The sequence below is a fragment of the Papio anubis genome, chromosome 17, assembly GCF_008728515.1.
Source record: "Papio anubis isolate 15944 chromosome 17, Panubis1.0, whole genome shotgun sequence".
Lineage (NCBI taxonomy): Eukaryota > Metazoa > Chordata > Mammalia > Primates > Cercopithecidae > Papio > Papio anubis.
The window spans coordinates 23,795,865-23,813,905 of NC_044992.1; the positions used below are offsets into that span (position 1 = coordinate 23,795,865).

Genomic DNA, 18,041 nt, shown 5'->3' on the forward strand with positions numbered 1-18,041 from the left:
TGTTGGAAATATTTTTTTTCCTATATTTTCTTCTAGGAGTTTTATAGCTTTACTGTTAAGTTTTGGTCTTTGATCTGTTTTGAGTTAATTTTTGTATATGATGTAAGAGAAGGGTCCATCTTCATTCTTTTGCATGTGGATAATCAGTTTTCCTAGCATCATTTGTTGAAAAGATTCTCCTTTCTCCATTGAACGGTCTCAGCACCTTTGTCAAAAATTGGTCATATGTGTGAGGGTTTCTTTCTAGGCTCTCTATTCCATTGGTCTGTATGACTGTGCTTATGCTGGTACCACATTGTTTTGATTGCTGTAGCTTTGTAGTAAGTTTTCAAATAAGAAAGTGTGAGTTATCCAACTTTATTCTTTTTCAAGACAATTTTGACTATTATGCACTTCTTTGAGATTCCATATGAATTTTAAGAGGGGTTTTTCTTTTCTTTTTTTTTTTTTTTGCAAAAAATACCATTGGGATTTTGATAGGGATTGCATTGAATCTGTATATTGCTTTGGGTAATATTGTTACCTTAACCATCTAGGAACGTGGGATATCTTTCCATTTATTTATGTTTAATTTCTTTCAGCAGTGTTTTGTAGTTTTTTATTGTATAAGTTTTTCACCTTCTTAATTCCTGTATATTTTATTTTTGATGCTATCATAAGTGGAATTGTTTTCTTAATTTCGTTTTTGTATTTTTCATTGCTAATGTATAGAAATCTAGCTGATTTTTGTGTGCTGAATTTGTATTGTGACTTTGAATTTATTAGCTCTAACAGATTGTTTTTGGTGTGTATGTGTCATCTTTAGGGATTTCTACAGATATATCATCTGTGAATAGACATAATGGTGCTTCTTTCTGTCCAATTTGAATGACTTTTCCATCTTTTTCTTGCCTACTTGCTCTATCTAGAATTTCTAGTATTATGCCGAATAGAAGAAGAAAAAGTGGGCATCACCATCCTGTTCCTGATCTTAGGGGAAAAACTTGCAATCTTTTACTATTGAGTATGTTGTTAGCTATTGGTTTTTACTATATGGGTTTTATGATGTTGAGGAAATTTCCTCTTATTCCTAGCTTGAGTGTTTTTTATCATAAAAGGTGTGAACTTTGTCAAGTGGTTTCTCTGTATTGATTCAGATGATCACGTGGAGTTTCTTCTTCATTCTATTAATGTAGTGTATTACATTGATTTTTTTGTTGTTAAATCATCTTGTGCTCCTGGAGTAAGTTTCACTTGGTCGTGCTTTGTCATTCTTTTAATAGGCTGCTGATTTTGTTGAGTTTTGCATCAGTATTCCTAAAGTATATTAGCCTGTAGTTTTCTTGTAGTATTTTTGTCTGGCTTTGGTATCAGGGTAATGTTGGACCATATAACTATTGAGGAGAAGTGTTCCCTTCACTTTAGTTTTTTGGAAGTGTTTGAGAAGCATTCTTTAAATTTTGGGTAGAATCAACCAGTGAAAGCTATCTGGTCCTGGCCTTTTCTTTGGGAGCTTTGTGATTACTGATTTAATCCCTTTACTAGTTATAGTTCTGTTTAGATTTTCCATTTCCTCATGAGTTAGTTTTGGTAGATTGTGTGTTTGTAGAAATTTGTCTCTTTTATCCAGGTTATCCAAATTGTTGGCATATAGGTTTACATAGTATCGTCTCATAATTCTTTTTATTTTTGTAAAATCAGTAGTGTCACCACTTTTTTCCTTTTTTTGGGGGGGGGGGACGGGGGTGCGGGGATGGAGTCTTGCTGTTTCTCCCAGGCTGGAGTGCAGTGACACGATCTTGGCTCACTGCAACCTCCGCCTCCTGGGTTCAAGCGATTCTCCTGCCTTAGCTTCCCTAATAGTTGGGACTACAGGCATACACCACCATGCCTGTGTAATTTTTGTCTTCTTAGCAGAGATGGGGGTTTTACCGTGTTGGTCAGGCTGGTCTTGAACTCCTGGCCTCAAGTGATTCGCCTGCCCTGGCTTCCCAAGGTGCTGGGATTACAGGCATGAGCCACTGCATCTGACCGTGTCACCACTTTCATATCTGAGTTTAGTAATTTGGTGTTCTTTCTCTCTGTCTCTCTTTTATTTGTTTCTTTTTTTGTTAAATGATCTAGCTAGAGTTTTGTTGACTTTTTCAAAGGATCAACTTCTGGTTTTGTAATTTTTCTCCATTGTTTTTCTGTTCTCTGTTTTCTCTCTAATCTTTATTATTTTCTTTCTTCTGCTAGCTTTGGTGTAGTTTACTCTTTTTCTAGTTCCTTGAGGTGTATAGTTAGGTTGTTGAATGAGAACTTTCTTATTTTTTAATGTTTACAGCTTTACATTTTTCTTTTAGCCATGCATTCACTGCATCTTATAAGTTTTAGTATGTTATGTTTTCATTTTCATTTGTCTCAAGTTGTTTTCTAATTTCCTTTGTGACTTTTTCCTTTGATCTGTTAACATTCACAAATTTTCACGTATTTGTGAATTTTTTAGTTTTTTATCTGCTGTTGGTTTTTCATTTCCATTATGATCAGACAACATACTTTGTATGATTTCAATTTCTTTAAATGTATTAAGACTTATTTTGTAGCCTAACATATGGTCTGTTTTGGAGAATGTTCCATGTACACTTGAGAATAATATATTATGCTGGTGTTGGGTGAGTTTAGTTCTTGACTTGTTACATTTGAGCATACATGTAGGTGGAGATGTGAGATACTCATTTAGGAGAAAAGCCAAGTGAAGAAATTTGTTAATGAACTGTAAAGAGGGATTAACATCACAAGAGTAGGTAATTTTTTTTGAGAAACAAATTTAGAGTAACAGAACAGCCTTGAATATATTCCTATTTAGAAGGCTGAAGGTTGAATATAACCTGGTGTGTTACAAAAGGGTGGAACAATTTATCATAGGCCAGAGCCAAGATAGTATAATATTTAGACTTTAAATATCAAAAAGAAGATATGATCAGCTGAATTCAAAGTTGAAGGCTAGGCGTGGTGGCTCACGCCTGTAATCCCAGCACTTTGGGAGGCCGAGGCAGAAGGATCACTTGAGCCCAGGGGTTCAAGACCAGCCTGGCCAACATGGTGAAATCCTGTCTCTACTGAAAATACAAAAATTAGCCGGGCATGGTGGCGGCGCCTGTAAACCCAGCTATTCTGGAGGCAGAGGCAGGAGAATCGCTTTGACCCTGGGAGGCAGAGGTTGCAATGAGCCGAGATTGTGCCTTTGCATTCCAGCCTGGGTAACAGAGGAAGACACCATCTTGGGGGAAAAAAAAAGTTCAGAAAGCAGCTTGTTTGGGAAGGACTGTTTTTTTGTATTCATTTAATAATTCAATAAAGAAAATAGAAAAAGCATGGTTTTTTTTTAAATTTGAGAAACATTTAAATGATGACCACTACTTAAATTATGAAATTGAAAACTACAAATATAAATTATGCCTTCTTTATAGTATGAGTTTTAGAGGCTGTTAATTTGCTATAATATTAGATAAATCTGGAATAGAAGAAACTTCATATATTATCTTATCGCTATATTTGCATTCTGTAGAAGTTATTTCTGGACAGTCTACGAAAAGCTCTTGCTGGCCATGGAGGAAGTAGGCAGCTGACAGAAAGTGCTGCAATTGCCTGTGTCAAACTGTGTAAAGCAAGTACTTACATCAATTGGGAAGATAACTCTGTCATTTTCCTACTTGTTCAGTCCATGGTGGTTGATCTTAAGGTAACATGCTTATTCTTTCTCTACTACAAACTTTAAGAAAATGAAATGAATTTTCTAGCATAAGTATTTTTTCAAAGATAATTGCTAACATTAAAGTTCTGATTCTTTGTTAAGTTCATAGGACTTTCTTTTGTTTTTTCTGTGTTCATCAGCCTAAATGGATTGAGAATATGAAGAAAACACCATTTTCTTAAATGAGCATAAATATACAGACTTAGGTTTAAAATAATGTGTCTATTAGGACCTGAAAGGAACCTATATATAGTATAGGAACAGTTGTATCAGACTGATGAACTACAGTATTGGTGCTTTGTGCTTCTTCTGGCAACTGAATTTTACTGCCATTTGTGTGGGTAATGTGTTGATGTTATTACGTGTTAGTAAAGAAGTACTGCATGGGCATTTAAAGGCTTTTGTTTTCTGTTGGGGTTTTTATAGAACCTGCTTTTTAATCCAAGTAAGCCATTCTCAAGAGGCAGTCAGCCTGCAGATGTGGATCTAATGATTGACTGCCTTGTTTCTTGCTTTCGTATAAGTCCTCACAACAACCAACACTTTAAGGTGAGAGCATTGGTTTTTATCTAACTATGTTTACTGATGCTGTTATCCTTTATAAACAAAAAGACTAGAGAGATTAATAGGTTTACTTTTATTGGTATTTCTCGCTTATTATATATTGATGTTCATTTCAAGACCTTAAAAACTTAGTGTTTTTTTTTAAAAAAAAAAAAGTTCTATTTGCTGTTTTTTTTGACTTCATTTGTATTACTGAGTATTTTTCTCATAGAAATAATCTGCTTTGTTTTTCTTTTTCTATAGATCTGCCTGGCTCAGAATTCACCTTCTACATTTCACTATGTGCTGGTAAATTCACTCCATCGAATCATCACCAATGTAAGTGCAAAAGGTATTGCTAAATTACTAAAAAAAATTTTTTCGTTCTTTTCTTTGCATATTTCTTTTTAAGAAATGCACTCTTGGTTTTCAAAAAGGTTCTGAATTTAGATGTATGAAATAGGAAAATTTCTCCACAGGGATTATATTTGATAATTGATAAATATTTGTATTTTTCATATTAAGTTTGACTTAATTTTTCATATTAAGTTTCATATTAAGTTTGACTGAAGGGACCATATTAAGGAAGATGGAGTTAATAAGATGCTTTGGAAAGATTAAATCTAAAATGTTTTATTCAGATCAGAAGTCCTTGAAAAAAATGCCACTGAAAATACAATTTAAAATTTTCATCCCAAAGCTTTTCAAACATATTATTTGAATACTCTTAGCCCTTTCACAGCATTTGATACATTGACTTGCCACCTTACCATTTAAATTAAAAGTAATAGTATTTATGTTGTAGTCTAGTATAGCACATTGACAAAATGATGGGACTGTATTTGATGGTACTTTTAAATCTTTTGATCCTAAATTCATTCATAGTGTAAAATTTCATTTTTCTTAAACAAAATGAAATATTAACATACTTTAAAGTAGGTATTCACAAGATACAAAAGCATATCAGACAAAGTAAGTGAAATCATTAAAAGGTACTTGTGAAAGCTTCAACTCTGATGTGGAGACATTAAATAGACAGCAAAACTTTATCAGATTTGGACTGTGGATTTTAAAAATTCTGTTCTTGTAATTATGAACAACCCTATTTTGAAAGTTCTCAGGTGTTATTTTCCATTGTTCCACTTTTATCAAATGATAGATACTCACATTTATGGGTAAAATGGTCAACATTTTCCTTCCTTAAAGGAGGCTTTAATCATTGATAACTTAGTATATTTGTCCTGTTTATAATCAAATTCCATTTTAAGACTGTGCCTCTGGTGAGTTGAAAATAACTCTTTACCCTCATTTGCCCTGAATGTTGTATTTATTTAAAATAAATGCTGCCCATATTCTATCCATTCCTGCAGTGGAAAATTCACTATTGATAAAGCTATTTGGTGACGCATTTAATTTTTCTCAGCATGTGTTTAGTGAGCATTTTGGGAGGATAGTCCTTTGTTGTGCAGGATGCCTTGGGCCTTGCAGGACCTTTAACATCTCTGGCCTCACTTCATTAAATGCCAGTTGTGCTGCATCTCCCCCATCCCTAGTCATTATGAACAAATAAATATGCCTGAAGGAATGATACTTCCTCCCTTAGTTGAGTATCACTGAGTTAAATTGTAGGTAGAAGTAACATTGAATATGCTTTGTTCCAAAAGGGAAAGTTTAATGAAGATTGTAAATAAGGTATGTTTGTATTAAAAACTTTAAAAAAATTACTGTACTTTTGTCAGCATAATGAGCCAGGACATTGTACCTTAAAGGTTTACTTTCAAGGCCATTGGAAAAAAAGATGATTTCCACCCTGAAGTTTATGTTTAACTCAGAAATAAGACATTATTGCTTTTTTCTGCTGTGGCTCAGAACACTGAAAATATTCAAAGAGTGGATAGCTTTACATAAGTGCTTAAAATTTGTTTATAATAAACCCAAATATATACTTTTTTGATATTTTGTGGCTAGTTACTTTAATTGTGAAATATTTTTGTCTACAATTGACTATATAGAGCACTTTCAAGCATGGACTTGGCACTGCTGTAAGTGGCTGAGCTGCTTCTTTCTGGGTTCCAAGCATGCCTGGAGTGGTGCTTCATGCATGTCTCAGTGTACTTGGTGAAAGTGGCTGTGCATCCTCTTCTACTCTAATGAGCACTGCATGTGTGGAGGGTGGAGTGTGTCTGTATCAGAGATCAAGTTATATGAAAATCTGTTTTTATAAAGAAAAAAACTACATTGATTTTTAAATATTAAGTATCAGTAGCTTTTCAATGAAATAACTTGAAAAGGAACATAAATATTAGTTCAAAGTATCTTTTTAAATCATGCCTTGTGTAGTGATACTTTTTTATTATAGATTGTGTGAGAAATTGTTTCTCCTTAGGATATTTTCCCCCTTGGTTTGAGGCTAATCGCTGTTGAATCTGAAGTACTTTTTTGGTTGAAAAGGACTATTTATAAAGTGAATATACAAATTTATGAGATTGACTATTTTAGAGTTTCATTGAAGACATTTATTATGGAAATATTTTTGTCTTGAAAAATCACATGAAATTATTCTTAGATATTTGGACTTCTGATCTTCATTCATAGTGTAAATTTTTTTTCTAATGATTCTTGGTTCAATGTACCTCATAAGTTCTCTTCTCCCATGGTTCTTTAGCCAGTCCACACATTTTTTTTTTTAAAGTATCACGTTCTCAAATAAGATAAAAGTTTTACTGATGTGTATTGAGGGTTTGTGTAGAAGTAGTAAGATGTTTGGAGTTCTACTTTTGTAAAACGTACTCATACTCAGTTCATAAGTACTGAGTTTAGATCTAAAATATTCCAGCATTTCTTAGAAAATCTGAAAATATATCCACTATTTGATTCTTATTGTAATGCAGGTTCCTAGCAGTTGCTAAAATAGTAGTAGTTGTACTGTCCTCTTTTTTATTATGATGTACCATAAGAGATGAATTATAGTTGTAAGATCTATGTTATATAATCTTCATAGACTTCCTTTAGGTTAAATTAGATATGTAATTGGGAAATTTAAAAAGTAGTATACATACTTATGAACCAATTATTTTAGCCATCACTGGTACATGCTATAGCTGGTATATTACGTATTTCTGTTTTTTTCCTTATGACAATTGATCATAATTTACATATAGATAGTTCACATACTGAAAATGAGATGATTTCTTTCTACTGAGAGGTTGTAGTTGAAAGAAATTATTTCCAAGGCATTTGAAAATTATTTAAATCTCTTGAGGAATTGCCACATAATTTGTTCATATTATGTCAGGGTTGCCATTTGGCTATAAACATGGTATTTTCAAGGAAAAAAAGAGTAAGTCTACTTTAATTGACTGGTGTTCCGGAAGGACACATTTAGTAACTGCTCAAAATACTAAACTTTTTTGCCAACCACATGATATCTAGTTTTTCATGCTTATTTTATTTGAAAATGTGTCTTTTACTTTAAAATGAATATATTATGAAAAATGAAAACTATGAAAATTACTAAATCTTAAGCCTAACGTTATTTTATATGGTGCACCTGGTACCACAATACAGTTTAAAAGCTATTTTTAAAATGACACAGTAATTTGAATAGGATGTTATATGGGACGTCTTTCTTAGTTTATCAGTTTCTGACAAGATCTTATGAGATGTGTTGGGTGAGGAAGACCCTTCACTCAATGTACATTGCTATTCAGCTTTTTGTTACTTTAGGCTGATTAACACAAGCTGTATAATTTAGTAAGTATAAGGAAATCAAGTTGCATTGGTTGCTTTGGGCAAGTCAAAATTGCAGAGAGTTGGAGGAATCCATTATACTATCAGACTAAAAATTGATCATGTGTAGGAACTAGATTAAATGAAGTAGGAGTTGAGGGAAAAGTGTAAACAACCATACTGTCCCAAAAAAGCATTTCTTCCCTCCCAGTTTTGGGATTCCTCCCTGAATGGATTTCAGTATTCAAAATGTGTATCATAAGTTGGTTTTATATTTTACTATCTGGCGAGCAGGATTTGTAATCCACAGTTTGGGTTAAAGTAATGTAACTTGATGCTATTCAAAATATTCTGAGAATTCCAAGTGAAGAAATTAAAATGTTGACACTTGAATTAGCTTAGTTTTGAATAAGAAAAAATCTGGGAATGAGACGTGAGAGATGTGAGGCTATTAAATCTCTCTTATCTACAATTTGAATGTGTTATTCTTCCAGATTTTTTTATAAACATCTGGAGTATTATAAATTAGAAGCCTACATTTTAGGTCATTTCATGCATACTCTACATATATAGTGAAAATTCATCCAGTCAGTTTTGTATTAACTGATAGACTTTAAAGATAATAGTGATTTTCATAATTGTCATTTTTTAATAATATATCAAGTCATTCATTTTAAAGTTAAAGATACACTTTCAAATAAAATAGGTGTAAAAACTAGACATCAAAGCAAAACAGGTTAAACTGAAATAGAAAATACACGAAATAATTTTTTAAAAAATGTTTTGCTAGGATCAGTTTGTCTTTGTTTATGGTAATTGTTAGTCTCCCATGTATCATGTCATCATTGCATATCAATTTAAGATTATAGATTTACTTAATAGTTTTATTTCATTTACTAATTTCATGTTGTAATTATCATTGTTTTCTGTAAACATATAAGTAATGGTTTCCCACATACACTTTTAATATTGTGTTGAACCACTAATCACTTTTAAAGCTTTGATAATAGCATTCTTACCTGGGAAAATATATGCCATTTATGCATGTGTTCCAGAAATTGTAAAACTTGAAACTTAAAAAAAAGAAGAAGATCGGCTACAGATTAACTCTCTGAAGACTTTAGTTTTCAAATTCACTGGCTTATCATTGAGAAAAGATAGTCTCACATGCACATGCTCATGAAGTGGGCAATTTGTCTCATGCTCACTATTATGTTTTATAATATAATGTGTATGAGTTAGTGTTTGAATTAAAGACGTTGTTTGAAGACTTTGGAAATCATGGTGTGTGTTTGCATGGTCTTAGAAACTTCCTGACAAAAAGATAAAACTTAAAACTACAGTGATAAACACAGTATACAACTCATGTAATTTTGTACTTTCTCTTCCTTATGGTCTTTGTTTTTCTCTAGTCGGCATTGGATTGGTGGCCTAAGATTGATGCTGTGTATTGTCACTCGGTTGAACTTCGAAATATGTTTGGTGAAACACTTCATAAAGCAGTGCAAGGTTGTGGAGCACACCCAGCAATACGAATGGCACAGGTAAGATAAATCATGAATTTTGAATCTCACCTCCTTTCAATTGCATTTTTTAGTGTCTTTATCCCATTCCTGCTGCTTTGATTATTTTAGAGAATTGAAGGGGTCCTTCATTTCTTCTAAATGTTGTGGTATGTTGTATGTAGAATATTGTTGAATACTAGATAATAATGTTTATTTTCCACTGTTTCCATGAGTTGAACTTACTTTTCTTAGATAAATGTTCTCACAAAACACTGAAAGTCTTAATGAATGTCACCTTTTTTTCTATTTTTAAAGTTTTTTTCTCTTTAAAACTTTTGAGCAAAAATATTTTGATTAGCTTCTCACCTTTTGGGGATGAGTAAGGGAAGCTGACTCCTGGGTTAGAGTGAATGTTGCTGCTAATGCACATTTTAGCTCATTGAATAGTGACTATTACATATAAGAAATGAATACAATTTAGAGTTTTTGTGTTTAAAATAAAAATATTTTATATTTCAACAAATATGCTTTGAGCCTTTACAAATGATAGGTACTTTGATACTGACATTTGACTCTAAACTTAATAAAAAGCAGACTTAAAATTGGGTATTCTCACAGATTATTACTGTTAATATGGAATTTAAAAACTCCTATGGAATCAATTTAAAAAGATAATTATAAGATTGTGGAAGTCAGTTTTTGGTGTTTATGTATAGCAAGAGTATTATACATGGCAACTCTTGACATTGATTGGTGGTGCTTTGTCTTCTGCTTCTTATTTTCTATTCTTATTGGCTGCTGTCGCTCACATGATCAGATGCCAACCAGTCACTGTTTTGCATGGCAGTGGGCTTCTGTGGCTGTAAGTATGACCCATTGTAACTACCTCAGAAAAGTCCTTGGTTTCTTTGACTTTTCTGTGTATAGTTACCATTATAGTCACATTTTGTCATTTCAACTGAAAATATAGCATGTCTTCACCTGTTGGTTTTATCTAGTAAATTAGTCATTTCACAGTTACGAGAAATTTAAACAGCTTCCTCCCTGGCATGCTTCTCTTTTTCTAAGTCCCCTTAGTCAGTGAAATAATTTGGTTTTATACAGTTGTGGTTCACTCTTATCCAGTTGTCAGTAATTATTTCTGAGGATAGTTTATCTTAGATGTTCAAATACAGAAGTTTTTTTATGTCATATAATTTGGGATTATTGAGCCTAAAAAATATAGCTAAAAGATCATGACAGTGATGTTTCCTTAAGTAAACTTTAAAATGCAAGGTTACCTTTTAGTTGACTTTTTGTAATGCCAAGTACTTCATTTTTTTTTAAGTTGAAAAAATTTTCAATACAGGTATAAGTTAATTGGAGGTAAGCATAAATAATAGCTGCATTTTATGTTATTTAACAAGACACTTTTTAAAAATCTTTAAAAACTACTTGAAATAAGTTGTTTAAAAGTTATTTATTGACCTGTTTATTCCAGAGACCTTCTGGGAAATTAGAAGTTTATTTGACTTTTTTGTTTTAAGTTTACTACCTTTTCTGGTAGAAAATTAATGGCCTCCAATAATAGGGCTTGGTGGAAGGTTAATATTCACTTCCTATTTAACTTCAACATCCACTTTACCAGCTGCCCATGACTTTCTGTGAATAAGGACTAAAAATGAAACTAAATGATTATTTTGAACAGAGGTAAAATTTGATTGGTAGTCTGAATATGTCCTCTACACTTATTTTACAAGTTATTTTACTTCTACAAGTTATTTTACTTCTTAGCCCTAGTTGTAAGCTGATTCTCAGAGCTACATATTATTTTACTGAAAAACCATAACTAGAGAGGATTTCCTCTTTTGGCCCAAGGACCCCTGTAATAAGAATTTAGTTTTTATTTCTAATTGTTTTCTGAAAATATCAACATACATTTAATTTTCAAAATCATTCTTAAGCTGTTTATGTTTTTGAAATGTTATATGTATGTATATTTGTACATAATGACTGAAGGACAGCTTTTGAGCTGATATATCCAGGAGAGAAAATAAATAGCAAATTTAATATGAAACAATTTTTAGAATAAGAAAATTTTAGGTTTTGAATGGCTGTTAGAGTAAAATCTCACCCTTCATAAACTTGGTGAGTTAACAGTCTGATAACTAGTATGAAAGTATTGACCTTCTATTTGCCAGGCAAAGGTGCTAATGCCAGGTAAGCATGACAAACTAAACATACACAGTACTTCCCCTCACCGAGACTCCAAGCAAAAGGCTTGTAGCTTTTGCTTGAAAATCCTAATGAAGAACTCACACCGGGTACAGTGGCTGACGTCTGTTAATCCCAGCACTTTGGGAGGCCAAGGTGGGCGGATCATCTGAGGTCAGGAGTTCGAGACCAGCCTGGCCAACATGGCAAAACCCCATCTCTACTAAAAATACAAAAATTAACCAGGCGTGGTGGTGCATGCCTGTAATCCCAGCTACTCAGGAGGCTGAGACAGAAGAATCACTTAAACCCGGAAGGCGGAGGTTGCAGTGAGCTGAGATGGCGCCATTGCACTCCAGCGTGGGCAACAAGAGTGAGAATCTGTCTCAAAAAAACACCAAAAAACTCACTACAGGTGGCATGGAGTCTGGCAACACAGGCAAATATATATAATAAATGGTTTACAGATAATACCTAACGTCAGAGTTTCTTACTGTTGGCACTATTAACATTTTGGACTGGATAACTCTATTATAGGGAGCTATACTGTGCATTGTGGGATATTCAGCAGCATCTCTGGCCTCTACCCACTAGCTGCCAATATTTCCTTTACCCCCCAGCCCTCCCCGTTATGAAAACCAGACATGTCTCCGAACATTTCCAGATGCCCCCTGGGGGACAAAATCACCCCCAGTTGAGAACCACTGTATTACAGAGTGTGTTCAGTGGGTTGTCCCTCATTTGTATTGCCTCAAATGATTTGAGACTCTGATAAACCTGAGCCATTAGCTTGCTTCAGAAGTAGCAATCAAGGAGTTCTATTGCAAAACAGTGAAAGTAAAATAATACCTGCTTCAGGGTTTTACTAACACTTTGTATTTTGGAGAGACAAGTTACTTGTTGGAAGGAGCTAATTATTTGAAAATTTTCTCTTTGACCAAGATAGAATCCTGTCTCTGTCACTTCCAGCCATCATTGATCCTCTTTCTTTTGGAACTCTGGAATACTTCTGATTCTTCCACAAGGTGTCCCTGCAGATATTTGAATAAGGTTATTCTGTACTCCTAGAATTCTTTTTATCTTTATATAGTTTTGGCATTTTATTCTTTTAGCTCTCTCTCTTTTTTTTTTTTTCTTCTTGAGACAGAGTCCCACTCTGAGTCCCACTCTGTCACCCAGGCCGGAGTGCAGTGATGTGATCTTGGCTCACTCCAACCTCTACCTCCCAGGTTCAAGTGATCTCCTGCCTTAGCCTCCTGACTCACTGGGGTTACAGGCACCCACCATCATGCCAGCTAATTTTGTATTTTTAGTAGACCATTTAGCACCATTTTGGGCAGGCTGCTCTTGAACTCTGACCTCAAGTGATCCACTTGCCTCTCTGTCTCCCAAAGTGCTGGGATTATAGGCATGAGCCACTGTGCCTGGCCTCTTTTAGCTCTCTTTGAAAGTGTATGTGTGTTTGTTGGGTCTGTTTTTATAGCTAGGGAAACTGAAGCTTAAAAAGTTGTGTTAATAACAAATGCATGGTTAATGAGTCGTTAACCAGAGTTAGTTCTGAGGTTTTTTGACATTCAGTTCAGTGTCTTTATCAGGTTCTTTAGTTGTTCTTCTTCACTAGCAAGTTAGGTTGATTAAAGCATTAGCTTTGTCTGGCTTATTCAACACTGAATCCCTAACTTTTGAACAACATCTGATACATACTGGGCATTTAGTACATGTTTGCAGAATGAATGAAGGAATGAATTTCTTACTTGATCTGGTTTCAAAATCCTCCTCCAGGCTGTGTGCAGTGGCTCACGCCTATAATACCAGCATTTAGGGAGGCCGGGGCGGGCAGATCACTTGAGACCAGGAGTTTCAGACCAGCCTGGCCAACATGGTGAAACCTTGCCTCTACTAAAAATACAAAAAAATTAGCCAGGCGTGGGGGGCAGCTACTCAGGAGGCTAGGCAGGAGAATCGCTTGAACCCGGGAGGTGGAGTTTGCAGTGAGCCAAGATTGTGTCACTGCACTCCAGCCTGGGCAACAGAGTGAGACTGTCTCAAAAAAGCAAAAACAAAAAATCAAAAGCCAAAAACCCTCCTATATCTGATTTACTTCTCTTCTGGAAAGACCAACCTGACAAAAATTTTTAAAATTAAAATGCCATATTAAGATCTGATGTTAGTGATACAGATGTAATACTATGATGTAATAATTGATAAAAGCTATTAAACTGTTGTGTTTGTATGCCCTGTTTCTATTAATACAATCTAAGATAGTATTATTATTTTATATTGACGTCTTAGTTATTTAAACTCTGGCCATTTTTATATGAATGTTGAACCGTAACTTCTCTTCGTTTGTACTTTTGTAGTATTTTTTAATATTTGAAATGTTTGTCTTAGCACTAATTTTACTATTTGAAAACTAACATGTCCTGCTTTCATAAAATTCAAAACTGCCCATAAGAGATGTATGAATTTTCACAAATATTTGTTATTTCTCAACATTTTTTATCTTAAATGGCATGCTGGCTTACCAGATCTTTCTTACATGCCTGTTATTCAGTCACATGGTCTAAATTAAAAAGTGGTTTGGGCCTTTAATAGATACCTGAAGACTCTGGTTCATGAATTTCTTCCCAGACATGATTGCCTCTCATCTTTGGCCAGATCACATGTACCAGCTTGTATTCCTAATAATACCTGCAGTATAGAAGATCAGCTAATGAATGAATGAATTTTTTTCTTACATTTCTAATTAAGAAACACATTGCTTCTTTAGCATGTTGTTCCTGACGTTCTGTAACCCACTAAAATTAAAAGGTATTTGAGATGAATTCTATTTATTGGAATTTCTGAAGTCATACGTTTCATATTAGGCAGCCATGTTGGAACAGAATTTACATGTTGATACTTGGGATTAAGAGGTGACATAATTAAACTAATATAGTCATACATCACTTAATGACAGGGACATGTCTTGAGAAATGAGTGCATCCTTAGTGATTCAGTCATTGTGCAAACATCATAGAGTCTACTTACATGAACCTGGATGGTTATATAGCCTGCTACATACCTAGGATATATGGTCTAGCCTATTGCTCCTAGGCTACGAACCTAGGCTAAACAACATGTTACTATACTGAATACCGTAGGCAGTTGTAGTACAATGGTATTTGTTTATTCAAACAGAAAAGGTGCAGTAATAACACAGCATAAAAGAAAAAAATGTATAGGACACTTAACACAAATGGAGTTTGCAGGACTGGAAGTTGCTGTGGGTGACTCATTGAGTGAGTGCTGAGTGAATGTGAAGCCTAGGACATTACTGTACACTACTGTAGACTTAAAATTTTTTTAAATTTATTTTACTTTTAATACTTTTGCATTTTTCTCGTACTCAGGATCTATACTGTAGACTTTATAATCACTGTACACTTAAGCTATATCAAATTTATTAAAAAATTTTTATTTGATAATTAACTTTACCATAGCTTTTAAAACATAAACTTTTAATTTTTTAAATTTTGACTCTTGTAATAACATTTAGCTTAAAACACATTGTACAGCTAGCTGTATAAAATATTTTTCTTTATATCCTGTAAGTTTTTCTATTTGAAAATGTTCTGTTTTAATTTTTATTTTGAAAACTGTTTTAAGATCTGAGACAGAAACATGCACATTAGCCTAGGCCTACATGGGGTCAAGATCATCAGTGTTACTGTCTTACACCTCCACATCTGCTCCCATTGGAAGGTTTTTAGATATAGCGTGTGGAGCTGTCATCTCTTGTGGTAACAATGCCTTCTTCTGGAATACCTCCTGAAGGACTTTCTGAGGCTGTGTTTCATAGTTAACTTTTTATCTTTAAGTAGGAGTATAACAATACAAAGTATACTATAGTAGGTTGGGCCTGGTGGCACACACCTATAGTCCCAGCACTTTGGGAGGCCAAGGCGAGTGGATCACCTGAGGTCAGGAGTCGAGACCAGCCTGGCCAACATGGCAAATCCCCTTCTTTACTAAAAATACAAAAAAATCAGCTGGGCATGGTGGTGCGCGCCTGTAGTCCCAGCTACTCGGGAGGCTGAGGCAGGAGAATTGCCTGAACCCGGGAGGCAGAGGTTGCAGTGAGCCGAGATTGCGCCACTGAACTCCAACCTGGGCAACAAAGTGAGACTTGGTCTCAAAAAAAGTATATTATAATAAATACATAAACTAGTAACAGTTACTTATTCTCATCAAGTATAGTATACTACACATAATTGTATGTGCTATACTTTTTTTTATATGACTAGAAGTGAAGGTTTGTTTACACCAACATCACTACAAACAAGTAATGCATTGTGCTTGGACATCAGTGATGGCTGTATCACTAAGTGATAGGAATTTTTTAGTTGTGTTACATATTGTCTATCATTGACTGAAATGTTATGTGGCCTATGACTCTATTTAGTTTTTTTGGAAATGATTCTTAACCAAGGAAAAATTCTGATACCTGCCAATTGTTCTCCGATCTTGTGTGCCTGTGCAATGACTGCATCAGGGAAGAGCCGCTTGATAGTTACACTTAGTTACATCAAAGTAAATAAATTTGTTTGATCAAAGTTTCAGCTTGATCTAAGGTGAAACACCTCAACTTAAAGTGAGGGAAAAATACAGTTGAAAGAGAGCAAACAGTAAAACCAGAATTTATTAAATCATTTAGTAAAACATTTGCTTTGGGGTCAGGGGGCAGTTATAAAAGCAAACTATTTATAAGTTTTGCTGTCTCTCTTCTGTAGTGACATTCTTGAGTATAAATGTGTGCATTAAATAGCTAGCCTTCCCCCCTGAGGACTAAAACCCTTTGGTGTTCTTGGGTGTAATAACAAATGCATATTTCACTTGAACATTGAGGATAGTTCATTTGTGTTGTAGATATGCATGTCTGCTTCTTAACTTTGAAAGACAACCTGTTTACTTGGACATTTGTATTATGGGTCCACAGTTGGTATATAGTCTATTATTTCTATGTTACATATATGTTTACATAAAGGCATTCATGTCAAAAGCAGATAGTTTTGTGTTCTTTTCAAGAAAAAAGGAAGGAAATGTTTTATAATAGAGAGGTGATACTAGCTCTAGAATATAATTGTTGGATTTTTGGTTGAAAAACATCTATAATCATTTTAGTTCATCATATGTCTCTATAATTGAAACATATTTTCTGTAAGTTTACCTTTCTCAGAGTTATTTCTGTTTCATGAATGTTCTTTAGGCAAAATGCAGGCATTCTGTAACTTGAAAGAGGTGGAGTGCCATCAAAGGGAAAAGCAAATTTTACAATTAAACTAGTAAATATAGAGTAAATTGCCTACATAACATATTTCGTTAATTCTAAGAAGCACTTATTTTTACTCTTCTCTAAGATTGGGAGTGTATCTTATTTAAAATGTTGTCCTACAATTGACAGCAGTTTTTCATTCCTTTTGGGACATCAAATAATGATGCATCTTACAATTGATAATGTTGTAGAGTCTATGAAATACTTGTATATATGTGTGGGGAATGTTTGTTAAATGAATTACCCAGTAGTTATATTTGTGAGAACTATAGACCAAATATTTTTTCCCTTATGTTTTTAAATTTTGGAAAATAGTTTTTCACATAGATGTTTTACAACCTGATATTAAGCTTTTAGTATTGTAATAGATTTTCATTGTTTTATTAGATTGATTTAAAAAATAACATAAATGGTGCAAAAACAGTTTTCATTGTTTTGTTAAGCTTAATGATACTGACTTTATGTTTACTATTGAGTGTTTCTACTTATACCACACATTTGGTAGTATAAAAAGTAGCTTTTTTCAAAGTTTTTAAATAATTTCTTTTAAAAGGTTGGATAGCTATTATCCTGAGTCTTATGTCTGATACCATGTTTTTGTTTTGTTTTTAGACTCTTACATTTAAAGAAAAAGTAACAAGCCTTAAATTTAAAGAAAAACCTACAGACCTGGAGACAAGAAGCTATAAGTATCTTCTTTTGTCCATGGTGAAACTAATTCATGCAGATCCAAAGCTCTTGCTTTGTGTAAGTATTTTTTTATGAAGTGTCTCAAAATGATTGCACTAAGTTAATTTGGTTTAGCTGAAATGCCAAGACCTTGAGGATAATTTTTAGCTCAAGAGCACTTACTGATCCTTTCTGATCATACCTGAAAACTAAGACATCGCAAAGAAAATTAATGTATAATGAATGCTAACATAATTAGATCAGATTCTTAAGTGCCCTTACCATTTCTTAACATTTCTCTTTCTTCTTAATTTCCCTATCATTATACTAACATACTTTGATGAGATCTCTGTTCTCATCCTATTACTAGGTT

General features: G+C 33.8%; 1 protein-coding gene across 7 annotated transcripts in view; it reads left to right on the top strand.

The window, feature by feature from the left end:
- NF1 (neurofibromin 1) overlaps positions 1-18,041 on the top strand; it is a 290,127-nt gene that overhangs the window by 112,644 nt on the left and 159,442 nt on the right. For 3 of the 7 annotated variants that reach the window (XM_009190060.4, XM_009190065.4, XM_021928903.2), the window contains 7 exons: positions 3,530-3,703; positions 4,142-4,264; positions 4,523-4,597; positions 6,271-6,300; positions 9,400-9,531; positions 10,310-10,354; positions 17,612-17,746. In XM_009190060.4, coding sequence (XP_009188324.3) covers positions 3,530-3,703; positions 4,142-4,264; positions 4,523-4,597; positions 6,271-6,300; positions 9,400-9,531; positions 10,310-10,354; positions 17,612-17,746 — 714 coding nt within the window. The remainder of the gene's footprint in view (positions 1-3,529; positions 3,704-4,141; positions 4,265-4,522; positions 4,598-6,270; positions 6,301-9,399; positions 9,532-10,309; positions 10,355-17,611; positions 17,747-18,041) is intronic. The other 4 variants (XM_003912563.5, XM_003912562.5, XM_009190064.4 and 1 more) reach the window with 3 other exon arrangements.